The 19,472-nt window shown below is 41.7% G+C and overlaps 2 protein-coding genes across 7 annotated transcripts; both read right to left on the reverse strand.

Annotated features, from left to right (window-relative positions):
- Positions 1–36: 36 nt before the first annotated feature.
- grinab (glutamate receptor, ionotropic, N-methyl D-aspartate-associated protein 1b (glutamate binding)) lies at positions 37–8,598 on the reverse strand. 4 transcript variants are annotated; one of them, XM_010884463.5, is made up of 7 exons: positions 8,307–8,598; positions 3,526–3,828; positions 3,246–3,355; positions 2,817–3,017; positions 2,435–2,563; positions 2,023–2,166; positions 37–684 (listed from the first exon to the last, which is right to left on the reverse strand). In XM_010884463.5, the coding sequence occupies exons 2-7, from the start codon at positions 3,818–3,820 to the stop codon at positions 535–537; spliced, it is 1,029 nt and encodes a 342-aa protein (XP_010882765.1). In that variant the 5' UTR covers positions 3,821–3,828; positions 8,307–8,598; the 3' UTR covers positions 37–534. The 4 variants fall into 4 exon arrangements, with proteins under 4 accessions (XP_010882765.1, XP_010882763.1, XP_010882762.1 ...); XM_010884461.5 differs by having other exon boundaries at positions 3,526–3,832; XM_010884460.5 differs by having other exon boundaries at positions 8,303–8,597.
- A 3,017-nt stretch (positions 8,599–11,615) lies between these two features.
- rbm24b (RNA binding motif protein 24b) lies at positions 11,616–19,472 on the reverse strand. Of its 3 annotated transcripts, none has more exons than XM_013139206.3 (4): positions 19,397–19,472; positions 17,692–17,881; positions 17,359–17,413; positions 11,616–12,025 (listed from the first exon to the last, which is right to left on the reverse strand). In XM_013139206.3, the coding sequence occupies exons 2-4, from the start codon at positions 17,873–17,875 to the stop codon at positions 11,671–11,673; spliced, it is 594 nt and encodes a 197-aa protein (XP_012994660.1). In that variant the 5' UTR covers positions 17,876–17,881; positions 19,397–19,472; the 3' UTR covers positions 11,616–11,670. The 3 variants fall into 3 exon arrangements, with proteins under 3 accessions (XP_012994660.1, XP_012994659.1, XP_010882760.1); XM_013139205.3 differs by lacking the exon at positions 19,397–19,472 and adding an exon at positions 18,382–19,218; XM_010884458.5 differs by lacking the exon at positions 19,397–19,472 and adding an exon at positions 18,382–19,208 and having other exon boundaries at positions 17,758–17,881.

Genomic DNA, 19,472 nt, shown 5'->3' on the forward strand with positions numbered 1-19,472 from the left:
AAAGGTGACATTTAATTGAAATTTTTACCTATTTACTACATTTTCTTTTTTTTTTTTACTCAAATGCAAACCTGCATCAAGTCTCATTCATCTACAATAAAACGATTGCAGTTAAAAAACAAAGTAACCAAATTTTCTCACACTGGAGTAACTAGAAGGGTTGGTCTCCTTGTGAGAAACATGTGCACTACCTTGTAAAGCAACCGCTCGACAGTGAGATCTATTTTTATTTACGCTACAAAATAGTCCAGCGCCTCAAGAATTCACATATTGGGAAATACCTCGTCATTTGAAAAGGCCTGCCTTTGAATCCCCGCCCCCAAGGAGGCATTTGCCAGTCCTTTATTCTTCAATTACCTGTCTGGTCAAGTAAAAAGTTTACATTTGGGATAGAGATATATATATATATAAAAATGATATATATATATAAAAAATAAAACAGTAGCCAAGCTGTGCTGTTCTAGATGACAATCAATAGATAAGTGTAAACCTGCAAAATACTCCATCCTTTAAGTGCTTCTATTGAACAGGCTTTCAGTTACGTGATCTCACAACAATAGCCAGGATATAGAGGAAGATGTTGATGATGTCGGTGTAAAGGCTGAGCGAGGCAAACACATAGTCCTCTGGACTTAGGGCCATCTCCTTGTTGCCAAGCAGCATTTGAGTGTCCACAGCCAAGAACTGAAATTACATTCAACAGAATTACGGAGTCATTCTATAGCAGAGGTTATACAGGAGAAGTGAAGTAAGATGTGGTTTTGACTTGCTTTACAGATGACCACATACAAAATAAAAAAAACTCTATGCTGTCCTGTTTAACATATGAATGTATTGTGCTGCTTTTGAGCAAGGCTTATTAATCAAAAAAATTGTTTGAATACCTAAATACTAGGGATGGGACGATTTGTTCATCTCATGGTTTGGTTAGTTTCACGGTTCAGAGCTCATGGTACAGTTCAGCCTCGGTTCGGTATAAAAAAGTTAGTAAGTTGATAAAAAGAACAGTAGTTGACTAAATAAGGATGTGTTACTTTTAACCAACTCTTGGATACCCTTAACATTGTAGTAATGAAAACAAATGCATTATATTTAACTTAACAGTAAAAAGTATAATGTTCTCTTAAAATATAATAAAAAGGAGAACACTGACCAAAAATATGTTGGCCCATGTTTGCTGTGGTGGCCATTTCGTAGGGAACTGTTCATTTACATAACTTGCAAACGGTCTTAGTCTTGTTGACAACCCTTTCATCATTTTCTTTCCATCTTTACTGAAAAACCTAAGTATTGCCACACATTTAAATCAGGGCAGTGTATCTTCAACTTCAATTCCAATGTCGCCATGCCATCAAACTGCCGGTCACCGGTCCGGCAGAGTGGGTTTAAGTTGGGAGCCCACTACCGCCAGACACCGCACTTTAATGAATTACGGGTGTGTTCTAGATGATGACTAATTCATTTTAGCTATTTTAAACCTAATGCAATTAGTCTTTTGTTAACATTGCTTTTCATAACAAAAGACTAATTGTGTTAACAAAAACAAAATGATATGTACTCGCTAAGGTGCTACTGAAAAAAAAAAAAGACTCCCATAACAGTATTCAGTCAGGAGATGTTAACCAATTGTACTTACTGATCTAGCTGCTCGTTTGATTGCTGTGGCTCAATGTACAGTACGGTCTGTAGTTTTAGGGCTAAGTCATGCGCGTTGTTGGTTTGATTAGTCGATCCAATCGCATTCAAGTTTTTCTCTTTTCTCCAAACCCGTTGGAAACACCCCCATGCTCAAACAGTTTGCGTCCAAGCACAACCAGACATCCACGTAGCGTTTAAAGGAGATGGTTGTGCGAGAGCTTTTTTAAGATCTATATTTCACGGTTTGTTTCTGTGAACTTTTGAACCGCTAACTTTTGTGCTACGGTATTTCGTCCCATCCCTACTAGACACAGTAGCTGTACCACCTGTAGACAATCACGGTCATGTCTGAAACGGGTATGATTGGCGAAGACAAGGACTTACGCAGGTGAAAAGTAAGGCACCCAATGAGGCGTAGACCAGGTCCAGTATCTTGTTGCGGATGAAAATGCAGAGAATGCTGAAGACGATCAGGACAATAAGACACACAAACAGCACACCGTGGCAGGATGTAAAGTCGTATTTGGTCTGTATGGGGTCAGAGGTGGGGTCGGGAAGAGATCAAAAGGACACAGGAAGCATTAGTTAACTGGGGTCAAGCCATACATCAGCCTCTAGGAGACGTGTGGACAGTTTCTATTACGTGATGCACCGGGTCAATTCCACTTTAATTCACATCCGTTTTATTTCAAATTCCTGAAATCGGACAGAATCAAAATGGATTAGACCCCAATCCTATGACATTACGAGACAGGTAAGTTAAGAGGAGGGACGTTTCTTAAAGATGACCACAGACCTGGAGAGAGAAGATGACGACGGTGAAGCAGACCAGAGCAGTGATTCCCACAGCCATGATGACAGAGTCTGTGTCGTAGAAGCTTGCTATCATCCCAACCATGTAGGACATAGCGAGGGTCAGGATCGACTACAAAGAACGGTGACGCAACAGGTTAGGGTTCTCACCGAGGCCATGGCACACAACGCGTTTCATGTGAAAGCCGACAGAAACGGCAGCCTGACATAGCAAATACTAATTATTTCATTAAAATCTATTTCTAGGACCTGCTCATGAAGAACATCTACGTATTCTCCACTGTCGAAATCCAGGAATGGTTTGGGAAACCAGTCCGTAAATAATATAATAAAAAGAAAGTCTGTCTGAATGAGAAAAGTCTTACTAGTGCAATTAGGTTCCATGGATGTTTTCGGCGAAACTCTCCACAGCAGGAAATGGAGATGAGTGAGACAAAGAAGACCGCATAGGACACAAAGTAGGTCCATGTGTGTGCCTTGACAAAGACTTTGATGGACTCCACAAAGGTGAATACAGTCACAAAGGAGAATGTCACCAACAGCTGGACAGTCAACACCAAGAACACCTGTATTGAGAGGAAAGTTCAGTTCAGAGCGATAGGATTCAGGACTGTTAGCCAGGCTTTGTTACTGTGAGCAATGTGACGACACGAGACAGACCTTTTCCGCTACCGCCCTCATTTCAACTCCCAGTCCATCGGTCAAGCTGTGACGGGTGTATTATCATTTGGATAGTCCCTGTGAACAACTAGATACGTGTCGAGTGGTTTGTCAGTTGGTCGGTTTAACGTTACCTTGCGGATGAAGGCTCGTCTTATGCTCTTGTTGTCCAACCCAGAGCCGAAATCAGCGTTGTCATAGAAGGCTGGTGGCGGGTCATCGCTGTGGTAAGCAGTGCTTGGGTCTGGGCGAAAAGAGACAGTGCCCATGACTCTACATCCCCTTACAGTCAGTTAATAAACTATCGTCGTGACGACGTTCATTCCGGAAGTGTCTCGTGATCAGTGGACTCATTCTAACCTAAAAAGGGGCACTCCTACTCTGAGACGAATGCGTCCTGAGACGGCTACTCACCGTGATTTGGGTTGACATAGCCTTGACCGTAGGCATCCGGCATGGGAGCGTTGGGCGCAAAGCCGTATCCTGGGCTCCCCATACCCTGTGAGTACATGGGCTGGCCGAAGGCCCCAGGCGGAGGGAATGGGAGGCCCCCAGGAGCGGGGCCTGGACCCCCAAACGGGTTAGGCATCTCCTGCGTGTTCGGTATATTCATTCCATACGCTGGAGGGTTCGGCTGCCCATATACAATGGGAGCTGTGGGGTTGGGCTCCTCCAAAGGCGAATAGTTATTCCTGTTTGGTTGAGACATCTTGAAGTCTGGCTGACAGGACAGTGGAAACGGGACCGGAGACAGAAAGACATTAGTTTGCACGGTGGATCCACAGCCCAATACAATCACAGTCAAGACATTTCAAAGCGTTACAACGCGTGACAGCCATGGGGTGTGTGTCACTGCTGTAGTTCTGTCATTGGGAGGCTACTCTTTAGCCGGTAGGGTTGTCTAAGGCTGCTGGCTAAAGCTGCACGGAAGCTACACTTTGAAAGTGCAATGCGGCATTTGTAGAAATGTTGATCGCTACAATAAAAAAAACTGTTCTTGCAGTAGCCTTGAAATATAAAGCCCAAATTTAAATGATTATCATCTGTTAGGACCATAAAATCAGCTAAAGCTGAAAACAAAGCAGGCGTAAACTAGACTTGGGCAGAACGGAGTTGCATGCCTAGTGTACTGTTCAGCCAGTGTGTGTGTGGAGGGCATGCATGACATGCATTCACTGGAATATGTTACCATGTTCCTTAACAAAATCTACTAGTCAAGTTTATTTTTTTAAACTGCCCAAAAAAAAAGTTTATTCTCTTGAAGAGGTTATACAGTATGATCTTGCTTGTTTGTTTGAGGGAAGACGTGCTTCGCCATCTGACCTATAAATGGATAACAAATTGTTAGTATCAAAACAACCTTCACAGAGATTTAGTTCTGTTTGGTTTATTTTGAGTGTTTTGTTTTGTGCCATAGAATGTATTGGTAAAAACAAGGTTTTTGGTAAAAACAAGGTCCCATTGTTTTTTGTCTTTTATCTTATAATACATTTGTGACTTCTCTCGTGACGTTACGGGGCTATTCATAAACGACTAGTATGTTTGGTGACTTACATTTGACATATCTTTTCAGTATAATTTTTATTACTGTTTACTGTTGAACGTCATGATTTTCTTCCTTAGTTGGGAGGGTAATGTGTGTGTATAACAGGATCTGGGAGGGTACTGGGTGAGTACCAGGGAGATCTGGATTTTGGGTTAGATGCATGTGATCTAGTGGGGGTGGTTTCATTATGTTGTTATGATGGTATATTTATATACATTCTCTACAAAAAAAAAGTCTAATTGATTGTATGATTTATAATTGATATGTTTTTTGTGCAGTGTTCAAACGTGATGAAATTGAACTCCAATTTCGGAACAGAACAGATCTGGTCTCTCTGTGTCGTTGGCCAACACACCTTGTATTGTGGAATCACTTTGGTACAGTTTAGGTATTGCATTCCATGATGGTACCAAGTATTGTGATACTAAACCTAGTACTGAAGTAAAAATCCTGGTATTCCGACAACACTACCCTTGAGTATAGCCACGCTTGAACAAAATAGCTGTTCTCGTCCATAATTCAGTCTGCAAAGCTAACAGTATTTTGGCTAACGCCCTGCAGTAGATTTGAGCTATCCATCTGGAATGCCCTCCCTTTTGCTAATGCTTCCAAACTCTACTGTTATTTCCCCCCTTTATTTTGCTTATAGAAACTTTACTGAGTACAATATACTACTACTGATTTGTGTGGTTGCTCCACCTGGCCGTTTTACATTACGACCTAAGTTACTGGATGTGAGCTTGTGCTACATTACTAATTTAAAACAAATGTAAAATGTAAGATAAGCTGCATATCAGAGGGGACTGGGAAAGAGCAGTGGAAACCACAAGCAGGCTTTGTCCTACTTGTCGCAATGAGAGAGATTAAAACTCTACAGATGAAAACAAATTCTGACTGTTTACCAAAATAGACTGTGGTTACCGGGGGCACATGGGGGCAGTGGTTACAGGGGGCCAATTCAAGCTCAGAAAGGGGTATAAAATTGAAAAGCTCCATGAGGTGGTGTAAAATTGACATCAACAATATTAAGGTAGGTGGCACGTCCATATGAATGCCCAGACCCAGGGTTTCCCAGAAGAACATGGCCCAGGGCATCACACTCCGTCCGAGTGCATCCTGGTGCCATCGCTTCACCCAGGTAAAAGGCGGACAAGTACACGGTCCACGTGATGTTAAAGGAAACGGGACTCATAGGACCAGGTGACCTTCATCCACGGCTCCAAGGTCCGGTTCCGACGCCAGTGTGCCCATTGTCGGTGCTTTCGACGGTGGAGTCACCATGGGCACCCTGACCGGTCTACGGCTACGCGGCCCCATTACACAGCAGGGTGCCATGCACTGTGTTGTGACCCATTCCTCCCGTAACCAGCATTAACCTTTTCTGTGATCGCACGACTTCTCACTACCGCACACATAGTCACCAAGACTGACCAGCCATCGCCTTGTTCCCCAGGGATGAATAAGGTAGATGTTTGGTTGAAAATCGAATGTTTTGGTGACTTATCTTATTATACATTTTATAATTAGGAATGTGTTTTTTTCTTTTTATGTTTTGTATATCCAGCATGCATTTCATAAAGAATTAAACATGTTAAGTTATAAAAAGTATTTGGATATATATTGTAACACTGATTAATTACAACTTGTAAGGAGGGACAGTTAAAAAATGGTTGGTGCCAGTAAGTTTCAAACCCCCAAAAAAATTACGTTAAGCCCTGCTGTGACTGGTTTTTCCCTCTTCGGACCAATGTTGGTATGTACTCACCACTGCTGACCAGGAGTGGTGAGTACACCGCACAAGCCTTGCCATTTCAGAGATGCCCTGACCCAGTTGTCTGGCAATAACTATTTGGCCCTTGTCAAAGTCATGTAGATCTTTACTCCTGCCCATTTCTCCTGCATCCAACAGGTTGACTATAAGAACTGTTCGCTTAACCATATAATCTACCCAGATCTTGACATGTGCCCTTGTTAGGAGATGACGTCATTCGCTTCACCTGTGAGTGGTAATAATGTTTTGGCTCATCGGAGTGTGTCACGTAGCTGCAAATATCGCTTCCACCCGTCCTCGCAAGCTTCGCCTGGTGTGTCTTAGGTCGAACCGTCCACTTAATCTGTGTCTGCGAAACTGGCACCAAATGTGAAGAGCATGATCCTACAATCTCTGCTGGTCAAGATTAGCATGCTTAAGAGATGGGCCAATTGTTTGTCAAAATTACTGGCATCTTTAGACATTTTATGAATTAAAAAGGCTAATGTTTTGAATTGTATTTTTTATATATAATACATATTCTGTTCAGACAAAAACCAAAGCTGATTAAAAGGATGTGGCAGTTTTCAAAACATCCACTAGCATACTGAAATACACATATCCTTGATTATAGTTGGCTATCAAAACGAGTGGGTTAACGTGCATCCTAAACCCTGCTACCACCTCTTCTTCTCTGGATTCCGTTTGGCATAAAATGTACTGGTCCACTTTTATTTTTTATCTTTTCCACTGCTCTATTCTTTCCCCCAATGAGATTTAGATCAAGATATGGTCTTGTTTAAAACATGTGTTATTTTTCCTACAAACACAAGATCTTTGAGTACATATGTAGCTACTTTCCTCTTTATTTCTAAAAGATAATGCCTCAGTTGATGTCTTTCTTACGCCCAACATAATCTTTGGCTGTCAGAGTAGGATGCTCTGTTTTAAAACCTTTCATTCTTTATGCAAGTGGCAACCGCTCTTCTATGTGAAAGTGTTCATTTATCTGTATCTACCTGCTTCTCTTCTTTTGTAGTTTTCAACTCTTTTTTACTAAATTCATATTATTTCTGATGTTAATAGCTTTAGCCACGGATCCATATACAAGACAACAATAAGCAATCTCCAAGTCTCTCATCAAATAATGGCCCTAACCGATTGATCTCTGAATCGTTATCAAATTGCTGACAATATAAAATAATGACGGAATATCGCTGGGGATTCTGCTAAATGAATGAATTGTAAAATTGTAAAAAAGAAAGATTGGTAAAAAGAGTAATAACTTTTCTCCTTGTCCTAATTACTTGTTCGATGGGCTACTTCGCCGAATAGCCGGCTTTCAGTGAGTATAGTCATGTGTATTTTCGCATGAGAAATCCCAGGGACTAGCCCAGCAACGAATGGACTTGATCCATGGTCACTTAATATTTGATAGAAAAATCTGCCCTTGTGTATAAGATGACTTCGAAATAAATAGAAAATAGTTTTTTAGAAGACATTTTACATAACATCTTTTGACATAATTACATACAGATCCCAAACCTACGTGATCGTAGGTTAAATTGAAACTGGAGGGAAGAGGGAAGTTCTTTTGAGTAATTTAAGTTACATTTTGCTATTACTTAAAATGTAAACGACAATTCACACTGGGAATAAAATATCTTACAATATCTCCGACAACACTATACCGGTCTTTCAATAAGTCAAATGGCTATGAAATTACGTCTGTAGACTATTGATCAGCTAAGAACTCTGTAGACGCCAATAAACTACGCCATTTTGTTTTGATGTTGTAAATAACAGGTTGTTTTGAAATAAGATTTGACCATCTACCTCAATTAGCTACATAGTCTACCTCGGAACTATAACATTTTACATTAAAAAAAACTCACCCACTCCGTGAATAAAAAGTGTGCCCAGGGTTTACAAAAGCCGTTGAAAACTACGGTACAGTCCGACGACACTGCTGGACTTGAATACTCCGTTCAGGAAAAAAAGTTCAAGTAGTCCTGCGCGGCTGAGCACACCCAAAAACCCGTGGCATTTCTTTACGAACTGTCTGCATGCCATTTGGTTAAATACAAATTCCACAAATTACCGATACATAAGATCTATTTTAATTAAGTTCAATATTAATTAGAATAAAGACGTCGTTCACAAGCTGTTATAGCATATAATAAGCGTCCCCGAATCAGTTACTGTTCAAAATGTGTACTTAGGCCAAATGTCCACTAGATGCCAGCATCTGAACACACACGTTTGTTTTCTTTTTTCCCTAGCTCTAAACTAACCCTATCCTCACCCTTGATAACCAAACCTGTATGACTAAACTTACCCTAGCTCTTAATGCCTTAACATGAACTAACTGGTAATGCCCAAACATAAAACCCAATTTCTAACACTGTATTTTATATTTTCGGGAACATTTAGGCTACACAGACCTGGAACACACACTTACAGGACTCTGAATATACATTACATTCTGTACATTCTTTATAACTATGTAGATGTGTAAATTCAACCTGAAGCTTGATCTTTATCATCCTGAAATTAGCATTGTAGCCATTTTTAACATTGGAAAGCTGATATGTTTTGATTAAATACTCCGTTGCATTGAGACCTTAAGCTGTCAGGACTTCTGGCTTTAAGATGGAAGACCAAGGACTCTTTTGAGAAGTGTTGAGAAATCAGCCTGTATCCAAAATGGCACCATATTTCCTGAGAGGTAGTACACTACTTTTTGAGCAGGATCCATGGGGCTCTACATAAGGAATTTGAGCCCAGTTGGGACACAAGCTAGGAGATAGAGTTCACCTACTTACTATTCTGAGGACTTAGCAGGTCCATGTGTCCGAGGGGATCCACTTCATTTCATAATGTAACAACAGAGGCGGAAAATATAACCTACGGGATCCAGAATGCTTATTTTGTTCAGAGAGCTAAAGTGTAAAGGATGAACCAAGTTATTTTCAGGTGGTATGTTTAGTACTGGTCAGCTGTCTGTACCATGTTTCTGATTCGTTTGGTTCTCTCTTCATTTATATCTCAGGAAACCAGTGGCATCAGAAACACCATGGCAATGTAGGCAAAACACTACGGACAATAATACCAGCAAAAACACATTAAAATTGTGAATTCAGGAAAACGTTTCACCTTCATTACATTTTAGAGATATATATATGTAGACATAGAGAGAACATTCTGGAACAGAAAGGTATTTTGGTAAGTCAACAGTCAACCATTGTTCTGTGGTGACAGAAGTAGCCTAGTCAGAGATTGGCTGATGGTTAAAAGCAGACTCCTACAGCTGTTACATTCTTTGGAAGTAAACATATTTTCCCACCTGTCCTCACCATGTGTCCAAACTCATTGGACCTATGAAGGTCACATTACGGTTGAAAGTCACAGTTTGCATATGCTGCTACTCCATGATATCACCTATAGTGGTGAAAGGCCATACCAGGTTGCTTCTACACAGAGAATAATGTATTGATTGAAGTTGAAAGACAAAAGGGAAAACTTGGTTGAGTTACAGTACATGTAGTTTTCTGACTGTTGTTTAATGTGCAGTGATATAATGACTACAATACAAATCAAACAAGGTCACATTTATTTAATTTCATCTAAGTAAATGAATAATTGCATTTTGTAGAACCATACAATACATTAAGGCCAGTAAACTAGAATATTGTACTGGCATCTTAGAAAGAGTTGATATTTTATTCTTGGTGAAATTAAAAAGTACTCTTAAAAAGGTACAGTGTGAGTTAAAAAAACTCTGTAAATGAAACAGTTCAAGTATAAAAAGTTCCCAACATAAGAGTCTAAAAAAAGTTAATAAAATAAGCTATGAAAATTCAGAGCCAAACTAGATAATTTAGAATATAAATTAGATTGTATTACTCATTTCTCCATTGTCCAAACACCTTATTTCTACAAAATAGAAAAAATAGGTTGTAAAGAAAAGGAAGGTATAGTTATAATGCCATTACATGTTGTCTTATTAAATCCAAATTATGGTAGCTACCAAAAACATTTATTATAATTTGAATAGTTACAGTGAAAATTCTACATTACATAAAATTAACACCCATGAGGTATCATTCTATTTCCCTGATACGAAATGGGTGCAAAACTGTATTTCCTAAACAAATCTTCATAAATACTTTGTAAATACCATAACTTTAAGGCACATTGAGAAAAAACCCACAGAATCTAAAAGCTACACATTCTGCCATGTTCCTTTTTCTCTTGTTTGTGAAAGCTGGGGTGTATTCATTCCATCAAACTGAACAAACTACAATTTGGTTGCAAAACATTGTCAAACAGTTTCTCTTTGAGTGGTCAAAATCAGCCACTCTTTGACAAAACGTTTGCAGCTGAAACCTTTTATTTGGTGAAATGAATACACCCCTGGTGCTCCAACAAACTTGTCAAGAGAGATTAGCAGCTTTAATAGAAAAAAAAAAAAGGGAAAGCTTTACAAACTCAAACCTCATCCCAAGCAGTGGCTGTTGTCTTCTGGCCTTCAGATCAGATCTGATCCAATGGTTAAGCAGAGCAGCATTGTTACATCATGCCTCTGATCATACTCTTTAGTAGGTACATACAAAAGTAACATTAGTAATATAGTAGTTTAAGTACAGTAGTTTTTTTTAGAAGACATTTTACATAACATCTTTTGACATAATTACATACAGATCCCAAAACAAACAAAAACAATGTGAGAAGTTAACTTTGCATATTATGGTTTGACCATCTGGATAATTGAGAAATTTGAGGGAAAAGTACTCAATTAGACTTGAGGGCACTTGTGAAGGTTGTACAAAATCACAATTATAACTTACTACACATTAAATAGTCTTTAAATTATTAACTTATATGCAATGGTTGGCTAAATTAGACCTTAAATAATAATACTAGCTTTGTCTGGATGAATAAATATTAAATATTTTTGATATAACGACAACAGAAAAACAATACATTACTAATGACAATCACAAGTATTTGAATAATACAGTAAATATCGTCCCTAATTGTGACCCCCTTCACGCTCTTTTGGTAGAAGCACTGGAGGCTATAAAGCAATACCCCCCCCCCCCCCACCCCCCCGCCCCGCCACCCTCACACGAGCCTTCTCCCCTTGCAGTGTCCTGGGGTGAACGCAACCCCCACCCCCCCCACCCACCCACCGCCCTTCCCCCTTTAACCCTCCCCCTCTCCCGTTACCAAAGCTCAGTAGCACCCAGTGGTCGGTCCGTTACTGCATGCGGTCAGTCTGGAGCTGCTGAGGCTGGTATTGAGCGAACGCCGCGGCGGCAGCAGCTGCTCCCGGGGTAGCCGCCGCGGCTAGGGGCTGTTGCACGGCGTAGCCATACCCCGCCGCTGCCATGTAGCCTGCCGGGGCCGGGGAGGCCGCGTATGGGTACTGCTCGTAGGCCGCGGCGGCCGCAGCGGCAGTGGCCGCGGCGGAGTACTGGGCGTAGGCCGCTCCGGTGTAGTCGAGGTACGGGGAGGAGGCGGCGGAGGCGGCCGCAGGGGACTGCATGCTGTGGGGGATGACCATGGTGCTGGGCTGCATGAAGGCTTGGGGGTAGACGTAGTGAGCTGGGATCCTGCAGCACACAGAGGTCAGAGGTCAGCAAGCGGACATACAGATTGGCTCCGTGCTAGGCTCTGTCCCGAACGGCGCCCCCCCCCCGCTTACCTGTTTGGCTTGCTACTTTTGACATGGGGATCTGGTGAAAAGTGCCGTGGTCAAAAGTAGCACGCTAAAATGGCAAACAGGGCACCATTTGGGATGCACCCTGAAACTACACTCAGGAACCCAAAGGATAAGGTCAACCCAGTCCTCATTTCACTAACACAGCAAAACCACTCAACGGAGGTACTCTTAAAATACAGAAAAAAGCAGAAACACCCAAAGAAAAAACAAGTGCAGCTCTGCCTAAAGGCAAAAAAAGCATGGTAATGGTAATTATTTAATAAGGCATTAGAGGAGACAGGTCAGCCCCGAGCCAGCCTCCTGAATATCTTTTCCCACAATGCCAGGCAATCGCCCAACACCACATTAAGAAACCACTGTAACAACTTACACAAGTGAACATACAATCACTCCAACAACACACACACACACAGACAGACCACATGCCTCAAACACAGAGAAAATAAACATGAAAAAGCTTTACAGAAGAAAAATGTATTAATTACACAATTGTGTTCACTAATATTATAGAAAGTTGTTGTACACGATGTCATTACAATGCCCCAAGACAACACTGAAAAAGGCTTTAAGAAACATTATTGTGGCTAGGAAAGTTTTTCACTTTCACTCAAAGAAGTAATGGTGTACCATTCAAACAAATCAAACTAGCCAATCCAAATCTATTTCCTGTATTTACAGTAGGTAAGAAGTCCCCACCCACTTTTAGAATGTTCACCTTTTATTGCCTTACAGCCTGAAATTAAAACACATACAATCGGCTATATTTACACAAAGTAACCCACAATATCTAATTCACCCTCCCCCCCCCAAAAAAAAGACTCACCCCCTGAGTTAATACTTACACCAGTGAACATACAGTCACTCCAACAACACACAACCATCTTTTGCTTAAATTACAGCTGAGTCACTTTGAATTTCTCCACTAACTTTGGACACCTAGAAAGTGCAATATTTGCCCATTCTTCCTTGCAGAATTATTCAAGCTCAGTCAAATTTATTTAGGATTTAGTTCAGGGCTCTGACTATGCCACTCAAGGACATTCACCTTCTTGTCCTTCAGCCACTGTACAGATGCTTTGGCAGAGTGCTTTGGGTCATTGTCATGTTGAAACGTGAACAATCTTCCCATTTTTAACTTCCTGGCAGAGGGCTCCAGGTTCTCCTCAAGAATATGTTGGGAGTTTGCACTGTCCACTTTCCCTTCTATCCTGACAAGTGCTCTAGTCCCTGCTGAAGAGAAACACTCCCACAACAGAATGCGGGCACCACCATGCTTTATTATTGACATGGTATTCTTTTGGTGAAAATATGTATTGGGATTTTGCCAGACATATCGTTTTGCGTTCAGCCCAAAATACTATTAGTATTTTGTTAACATTGTTTTCATTTGCTGTTTTTCCTAACATTTTCTTGGTACTCATAAAGTTGCCTTTAATGCACAACCGTTCGTGACAAAGACGGCAATAATTGTGTTCATACATATTAATCAGCTAACCTTACTAATCTCTTTGTTTGCTGTTGCTTAGTGTAAAGTACTGTTTGTTGCACTTTGATACTACCAATACTATGTGCATTATTGGTTTGATTAGTTGATCCAATTGCATTCAAGCTTAACCTTTCTAAACAACCAATGGAAAAGCCCCCGTGCCCAAACAGTTTGAATCCCACCCCGTAGCGTTAAACACTGTAGTGTTTTAATGTAATCTTGCGGGATCTTGCGGCTGTGTGAGGCTACTTTATCTCAGATCTTTTGAATATACCTTTCCTTCCATTGTGGATTATTTGCTTTGAAATGCTCTACTAAGCAGTAGAGTCCTATATAAAAACAAATGTTTCTGAACTAATCAAAGTCACTACAACTGATCACAGATGGATGCCAATTAGCTTGATTTGTGATCTGGTGGTTGGTTATACCTCAGAATGTTTACAATTGCAATTCTAAGTGGGGGGGCTCAATCATCCAAATCAGGGTATTTTAATGTTTTAATATTGTTTTTTTTTTTAAATCACTTGGATATTGTGGGTTACTGTGTGCAAAGAAAGCAGGAAAACATTAGATTTTGTGTGTTTCCATTTCAGGCTAGAAGATAACAAAAGGTGGACATTTTAAAAGAGGGTGATGATTTTTATACCCACTAAAACAGACCAGTACAGTATGTGTATTATTGGAAGAGCAAGACTGAGAGAGAGAGGGTATAAATGGGAAGATCCAAGCCTGAGTATCTGTGCAGATTTCAACCTATTTACAAACTGAGCGTCAGTCACCTCCAGCAGACATGCAGAGCAGCAGTTGTTAGTGTCCATAAAAGTCCCTTCACACACACACACACACACACACGCACGCACGCACGCACGCACGCACGCACGCACGCACAGGCTGGAGGCATGCTATTTATTGCTCCCCTTGTCATCCCTAAAGGACAAGTTGAGCTCCTCTCTCTCCTTCAGCAGCACATGGCATGACACTCGTCAACTGTGGCGTGTTACTCCCGTCTGAACAACTTCTGACTCACCACTCCATCCACCACCCCCCCCCCCATCGTAGACACAGCACGTCTTCTGTATCAGCTAAACTGTTAACACATCTCGCAATTTAAAATCCCCCTCACAAATCAACATTCAGAAGTCTCACTAGTGAGGTAGCGGCCTTTGTCTGGCTGTAACAGGGTCAAACGGTCTGACCCAAACGGAGAGGCCGTAGATCAGAGTGGACAGACACAGCTCCTACTCCTATTACTCCTCTCCTGGTGCGGTTCTGACACCGGTCCGGACGACACAGAACTTTCCGTCCGGTTGGAGGCGGACGGGACGCCATTTTGTGTAACGCCGAAAGTCCACACATGGGTAATCCCCCCCCCCCCACCCCAGAACGGAGGCTCAAAGGGCCCCTTGGGCCTCCTGGCACGTCTCGGCCCACCTGTTGTCTGCCGGCAGGCGAGCCCGTGGGGTCCCGGTTACACGCCATACATTATTAACAGCACCGCATAGAGACTCATTTTCCAACTGAATTTGAGAAGGAGTGTGGAACACTGAACAGCTGCTCTCTGACCAGTAGTCCATCAGCCTGGCCCCGGTTAACACTTGATGTTTACTACTGTAGCTGTATGTATCAGTTTTCTACGTGGTCAGGATTAGAACCTTTGTTCTGCTTCAGTCCACGTGCCAACGACAAGTCAGAAGTAACTGGCACAACAAAAGCCATCTTAACTCGACAGTAAAGACTGGAACAAAACATTTGACATTCAAAACCAAACATACTGTCGGTTAAGGGACATTGGTGAACTTGAACCAAGTTGATCCAAAACCCCACTACACTCAAGTAGCCATATGTCCAAAATCGCACGATTGTCAGCGCTTCCTCTGGGAGTTCAGGAGAATGTGTTATCATATAAAACAGTTTGAAGGGACCTCTGGCCACCAGTGGCAAACATTTTTTATTGGATCTTCCTTTACAGGAACCCTCTCCACATGCCTGTCCTTGCTGTGTTTCGGGGTCAGACACATTTTGCAGAGGGTTGCTTCATAGGATAATTTACAACACCCCCCCCAGTTTTGTGCGCTCTACCCACAGAATTGTCATGTTGACCCAACATATTTTGATGAGGTTTTATCCCCTGGCCATTTTCACACAAACCGTTTAAACGTGGCCCGAGTTTTATTGACTGCTAAGACACACTGGAAGACAACACTGATTTACAGCATCTTCCCACTCCTCTTGATTCATTTCTCTATAAAAGACTTCGCCAGGCACCAATGTTTAGGGAAGGTTTTTGGACTAGGCTAGTACCCAATATATATTATTCTGTGTGTGTGTGTGTGTGTGTGTGCGTGCGTGTCTCAGTCATCTCACTTCCCTGTACAGGGGCTCCATTACAAATAAACACCCGATACGGTCTCAGGTATTGTACACCACAGAAGTGGCACCCCTCTCCATGTCCAGTCTCCGTTTTCATCCTCCCTTCCCATCTCGCCATCTAGATTTCTCTGCTCTATGAACACCTCTAGAGTGGTTCAGGGGTTCAGAGTTCTACCCTTTCGCTGAGAAATTAGAAAAAAAAGATTGACTTATGTCTAAAGATTTGAGCAAAGGTTGGGTTAGTTTGAAAAAACAAAGAATCAACAACAACGCCATGAGTATGGAAAACAAAAGGTAGGAAAGAAACTCCAACATGCAAGCCAAGAGTTTTTTTGTTGCGGGGAAGGGTTTGGAATGACAACGAAAAGTCACACACCAACATTGGTGATAAACCCCATCAACAACAAAACATGAAAAATGTTGTTAACGTGAAACAGGAAAATAAAGAAAACACAGGCTACAGCACAATCAATGGTTTAAAATAAAAACCAAAACAGATCAGAATAAACACCCCATGACAAAGTGTTACAACTCCCTATCCAAATGCCCACAATCTGCACAAAACCTCCTTAAACTCCCCAACATCCCCACGGCAAATGAAGAGAAGCACACAGTTAAGCTGAAAATCATTTCATACTGAAACAAAGGCGTACACACACCAATCTATAGACTATTGAAAACCGGAAAATCAAAAAAGAAAACCAACTTCCATGCATCTAATCACCATTTCAGCTTGTTTGTGTGTGTCAGAGTTTATCAGGTAAGACTTTAGTGATCTGCCCAATGCAGACTCAGCTATTCCTTCCTCAAACCATCATGTCCCTTCATCAGATACTGTATCTTAAGCGTAAGCCAGCCTGTCAGATCAGAGAGAAATAGACAACATTGACAACTGGTGACATCACGTTTAGAATCAGAATCACGCTTTAGATTCGAATAATGCCAAGCAGAGATGCACACCAAACAGGACACAGTCACACCTCCACCGTCAATAGTGAATAAATCACTGGGATTCCAACTCTGGAGAAGAAAAACATTTAACGTTTTACAGCCATCACTGGTTTTGTTTTTTTAAATAATGTTGCGTGGCTTAGAATGAAAGGTACATCGATATATCATTCAAAATGAGCAGCTACAAAGAAAAAAATTGTTTTATTCCAGTATGATATTCTTGCACTATGGAAGTAACATCTGTGACTTCCATAATTTCTTAAATCTGGAAATATCTGTACCAGGGTGCACAGAAAATCTGAAGATTTTGCAAAAGTTTGACACCCTGGTTTAATATTCTTAACCCTGTAAAAGAGGTTGCTAAACCATTTGAATATACTTCCAACATAACATGTAGACTCATTACTACGACATACCCATAGGGCCTTTGGATGAACGCCGGGTGGATTTGAGGAACACCAAACGAGAAACCTGCAATAAGAACAAGACGTTTTAAAAAAAACTAACAAAGCCAACAGTTATTTCCTCATGTGCAGCTTGAATCCTACACATCATAAATACATCATAGAAACACTGATCAGTGCTTCCATTGAAACTAAACAACCTAACAATTACGTAACTCGTCAGGAGTGAAAACAAATGCTAGACACAATTACATACTACACGTCAACCTTTCCACATAGTGAGCACACGCTAAACAGGCGCTTAGTTTTCTGGTTTTAGCTGCCGGTCACTGATTTGTACACCACCTTGGTCGTCCAAGCTGTGAAATAAACGGGTGGCGCAGCCCTCCGCCAGCGCGTACAGCCCCTCACCTGGCTGCATGACCCTGGGCTTGGCCCCCAGATAGGCCAGGTTCACATTGGCTTTCCTGCCGTCAATGATAGGGTTAGGGTCCTTGCAGGCTCGGTCCGCGGATGCCCGGTCCGCCATCGTGACCTGTAGGGATCGGGGGAGACAAGTCTCAGTTTTCAGGACCCGACGTGTTCTTCTTTAAAGAGTCTCTCAGTCGGAGTGCTGATCTAGGATCAGTTTTTACTCTTGAGCTGGGACGAGTACGATCACCTGGCCTGGAGCTGCAGTCTCAGGTTAGGGCTGCTAAAATCTAGTAACTTGCTGACAAACTTGATTCTAAAGCTTTACACATCTGCATGAGCCATGTGTATGAAGAAACTTAGAGTTGGAGTGCTAAATGACCCTGATTTGGGGTTCATTACAGTCTACCTTCTCTGAGCAACATAAGCTGAGCTTTACCAGAATGCCATCAAAATGGTCTGACTGAACATGCTACACTTCAGACGCACAGGCAGACAACAACATCTAAGGGATGTTGGTGCTGGAAACATTTACAAAGCAAACAATACCTATATATGCATTAATATAACAAAATACAACCAAACAATCACGATGTCATGCAAAAGTACATACAAAATACTTACGAATCCATAACCTCTGGATTTGCCCGTTTGTCGGTCCGTTATAACAACAGCCTCATCTATATCACCGAACACTTCAAAGTATTTCCTGAGACTGGAGTCAGTGGTGTGATAAGGAAGACCGCCTACAAAAATCTTTGTGTAGGTGGTATCCTTCTGAGACGAATGCATCATCATTCTTTCTATAGGCGGTAGGCAACAACTTTTGTGTAGAACGTACAATGTCACAGACCTTAGTACAGTACTGGTTATTTCGTTGTAACTGAAATGACACTTGTTTGATAGCCGCGGCTTTCCAATCGTTCCCAACTTCAGTTTGACACGGCTACTAAACCCTCTTCAGCTGAACTTTGGAGATGTATATCGCTGTCTATTTTAGCTCCACCCAATTTGCCAAGCGGTGAACATTTCAGTTTCCTCCCACTGGCCATGTGGTGATACAAACCCTCAATGATTACTTCACTTTCTGCGCGTTTTATGTCTTCATATTAATCTCAAGCCAACAGTTGACCTCCATATGGCGACGCATTATCACGATACCCATAAAGTGACTTCTTGAGTGGATACGGTTTAATTATTTCAATTTCGTGACACTATATTTGTGACGTGAATGATGCAATTGGAAATTACAATTTGCGCGTATCGCTACCACTGTGCACACCGCCGCAAGTTGCCAGCGTATAGCCCACGCTACACTAATGCTATCTAAGAAATTCGAACATGCCGTCCTCTATTTTTTCCGTGTCAGACATTTGCCCATTGCAGATGTACATGGCGGTGCCGGTGTGAAACAGACACCGCTTGGCCTGACCGTGACATCCAAAACACACCTGTTGCGTCACACCACGTTATGGGGTCAACATGGACAGCTGACCGACTTCCATAATAACAAGGTCCTAGTCTCTCACCACTATAAATCAACGTCAGCCTCTGCTCCCTACCGACTCTGTAATATTGCTGAAATTATTGGTATGTTATAAGGCAGAGTTTGAACAGATCTCTCCTCGGGTGTTCCTACCTTGAAGTTTCATGTCACGATTTTAAACCGGCACACCTCAATGACTGTCAACTAATCAGCAGGCCTTTGACAATTT

This window comes from Esox lucius, chromosome 20 (genome assembly GCF_011004845.1).
Source record: "Esox lucius isolate fEsoLuc1 chromosome 20, fEsoLuc1.pri, whole genome shotgun sequence".
Lineage (NCBI taxonomy): Eukaryota > Metazoa > Chordata > Actinopteri > Esociformes > Esocidae > Esox > Esox lucius.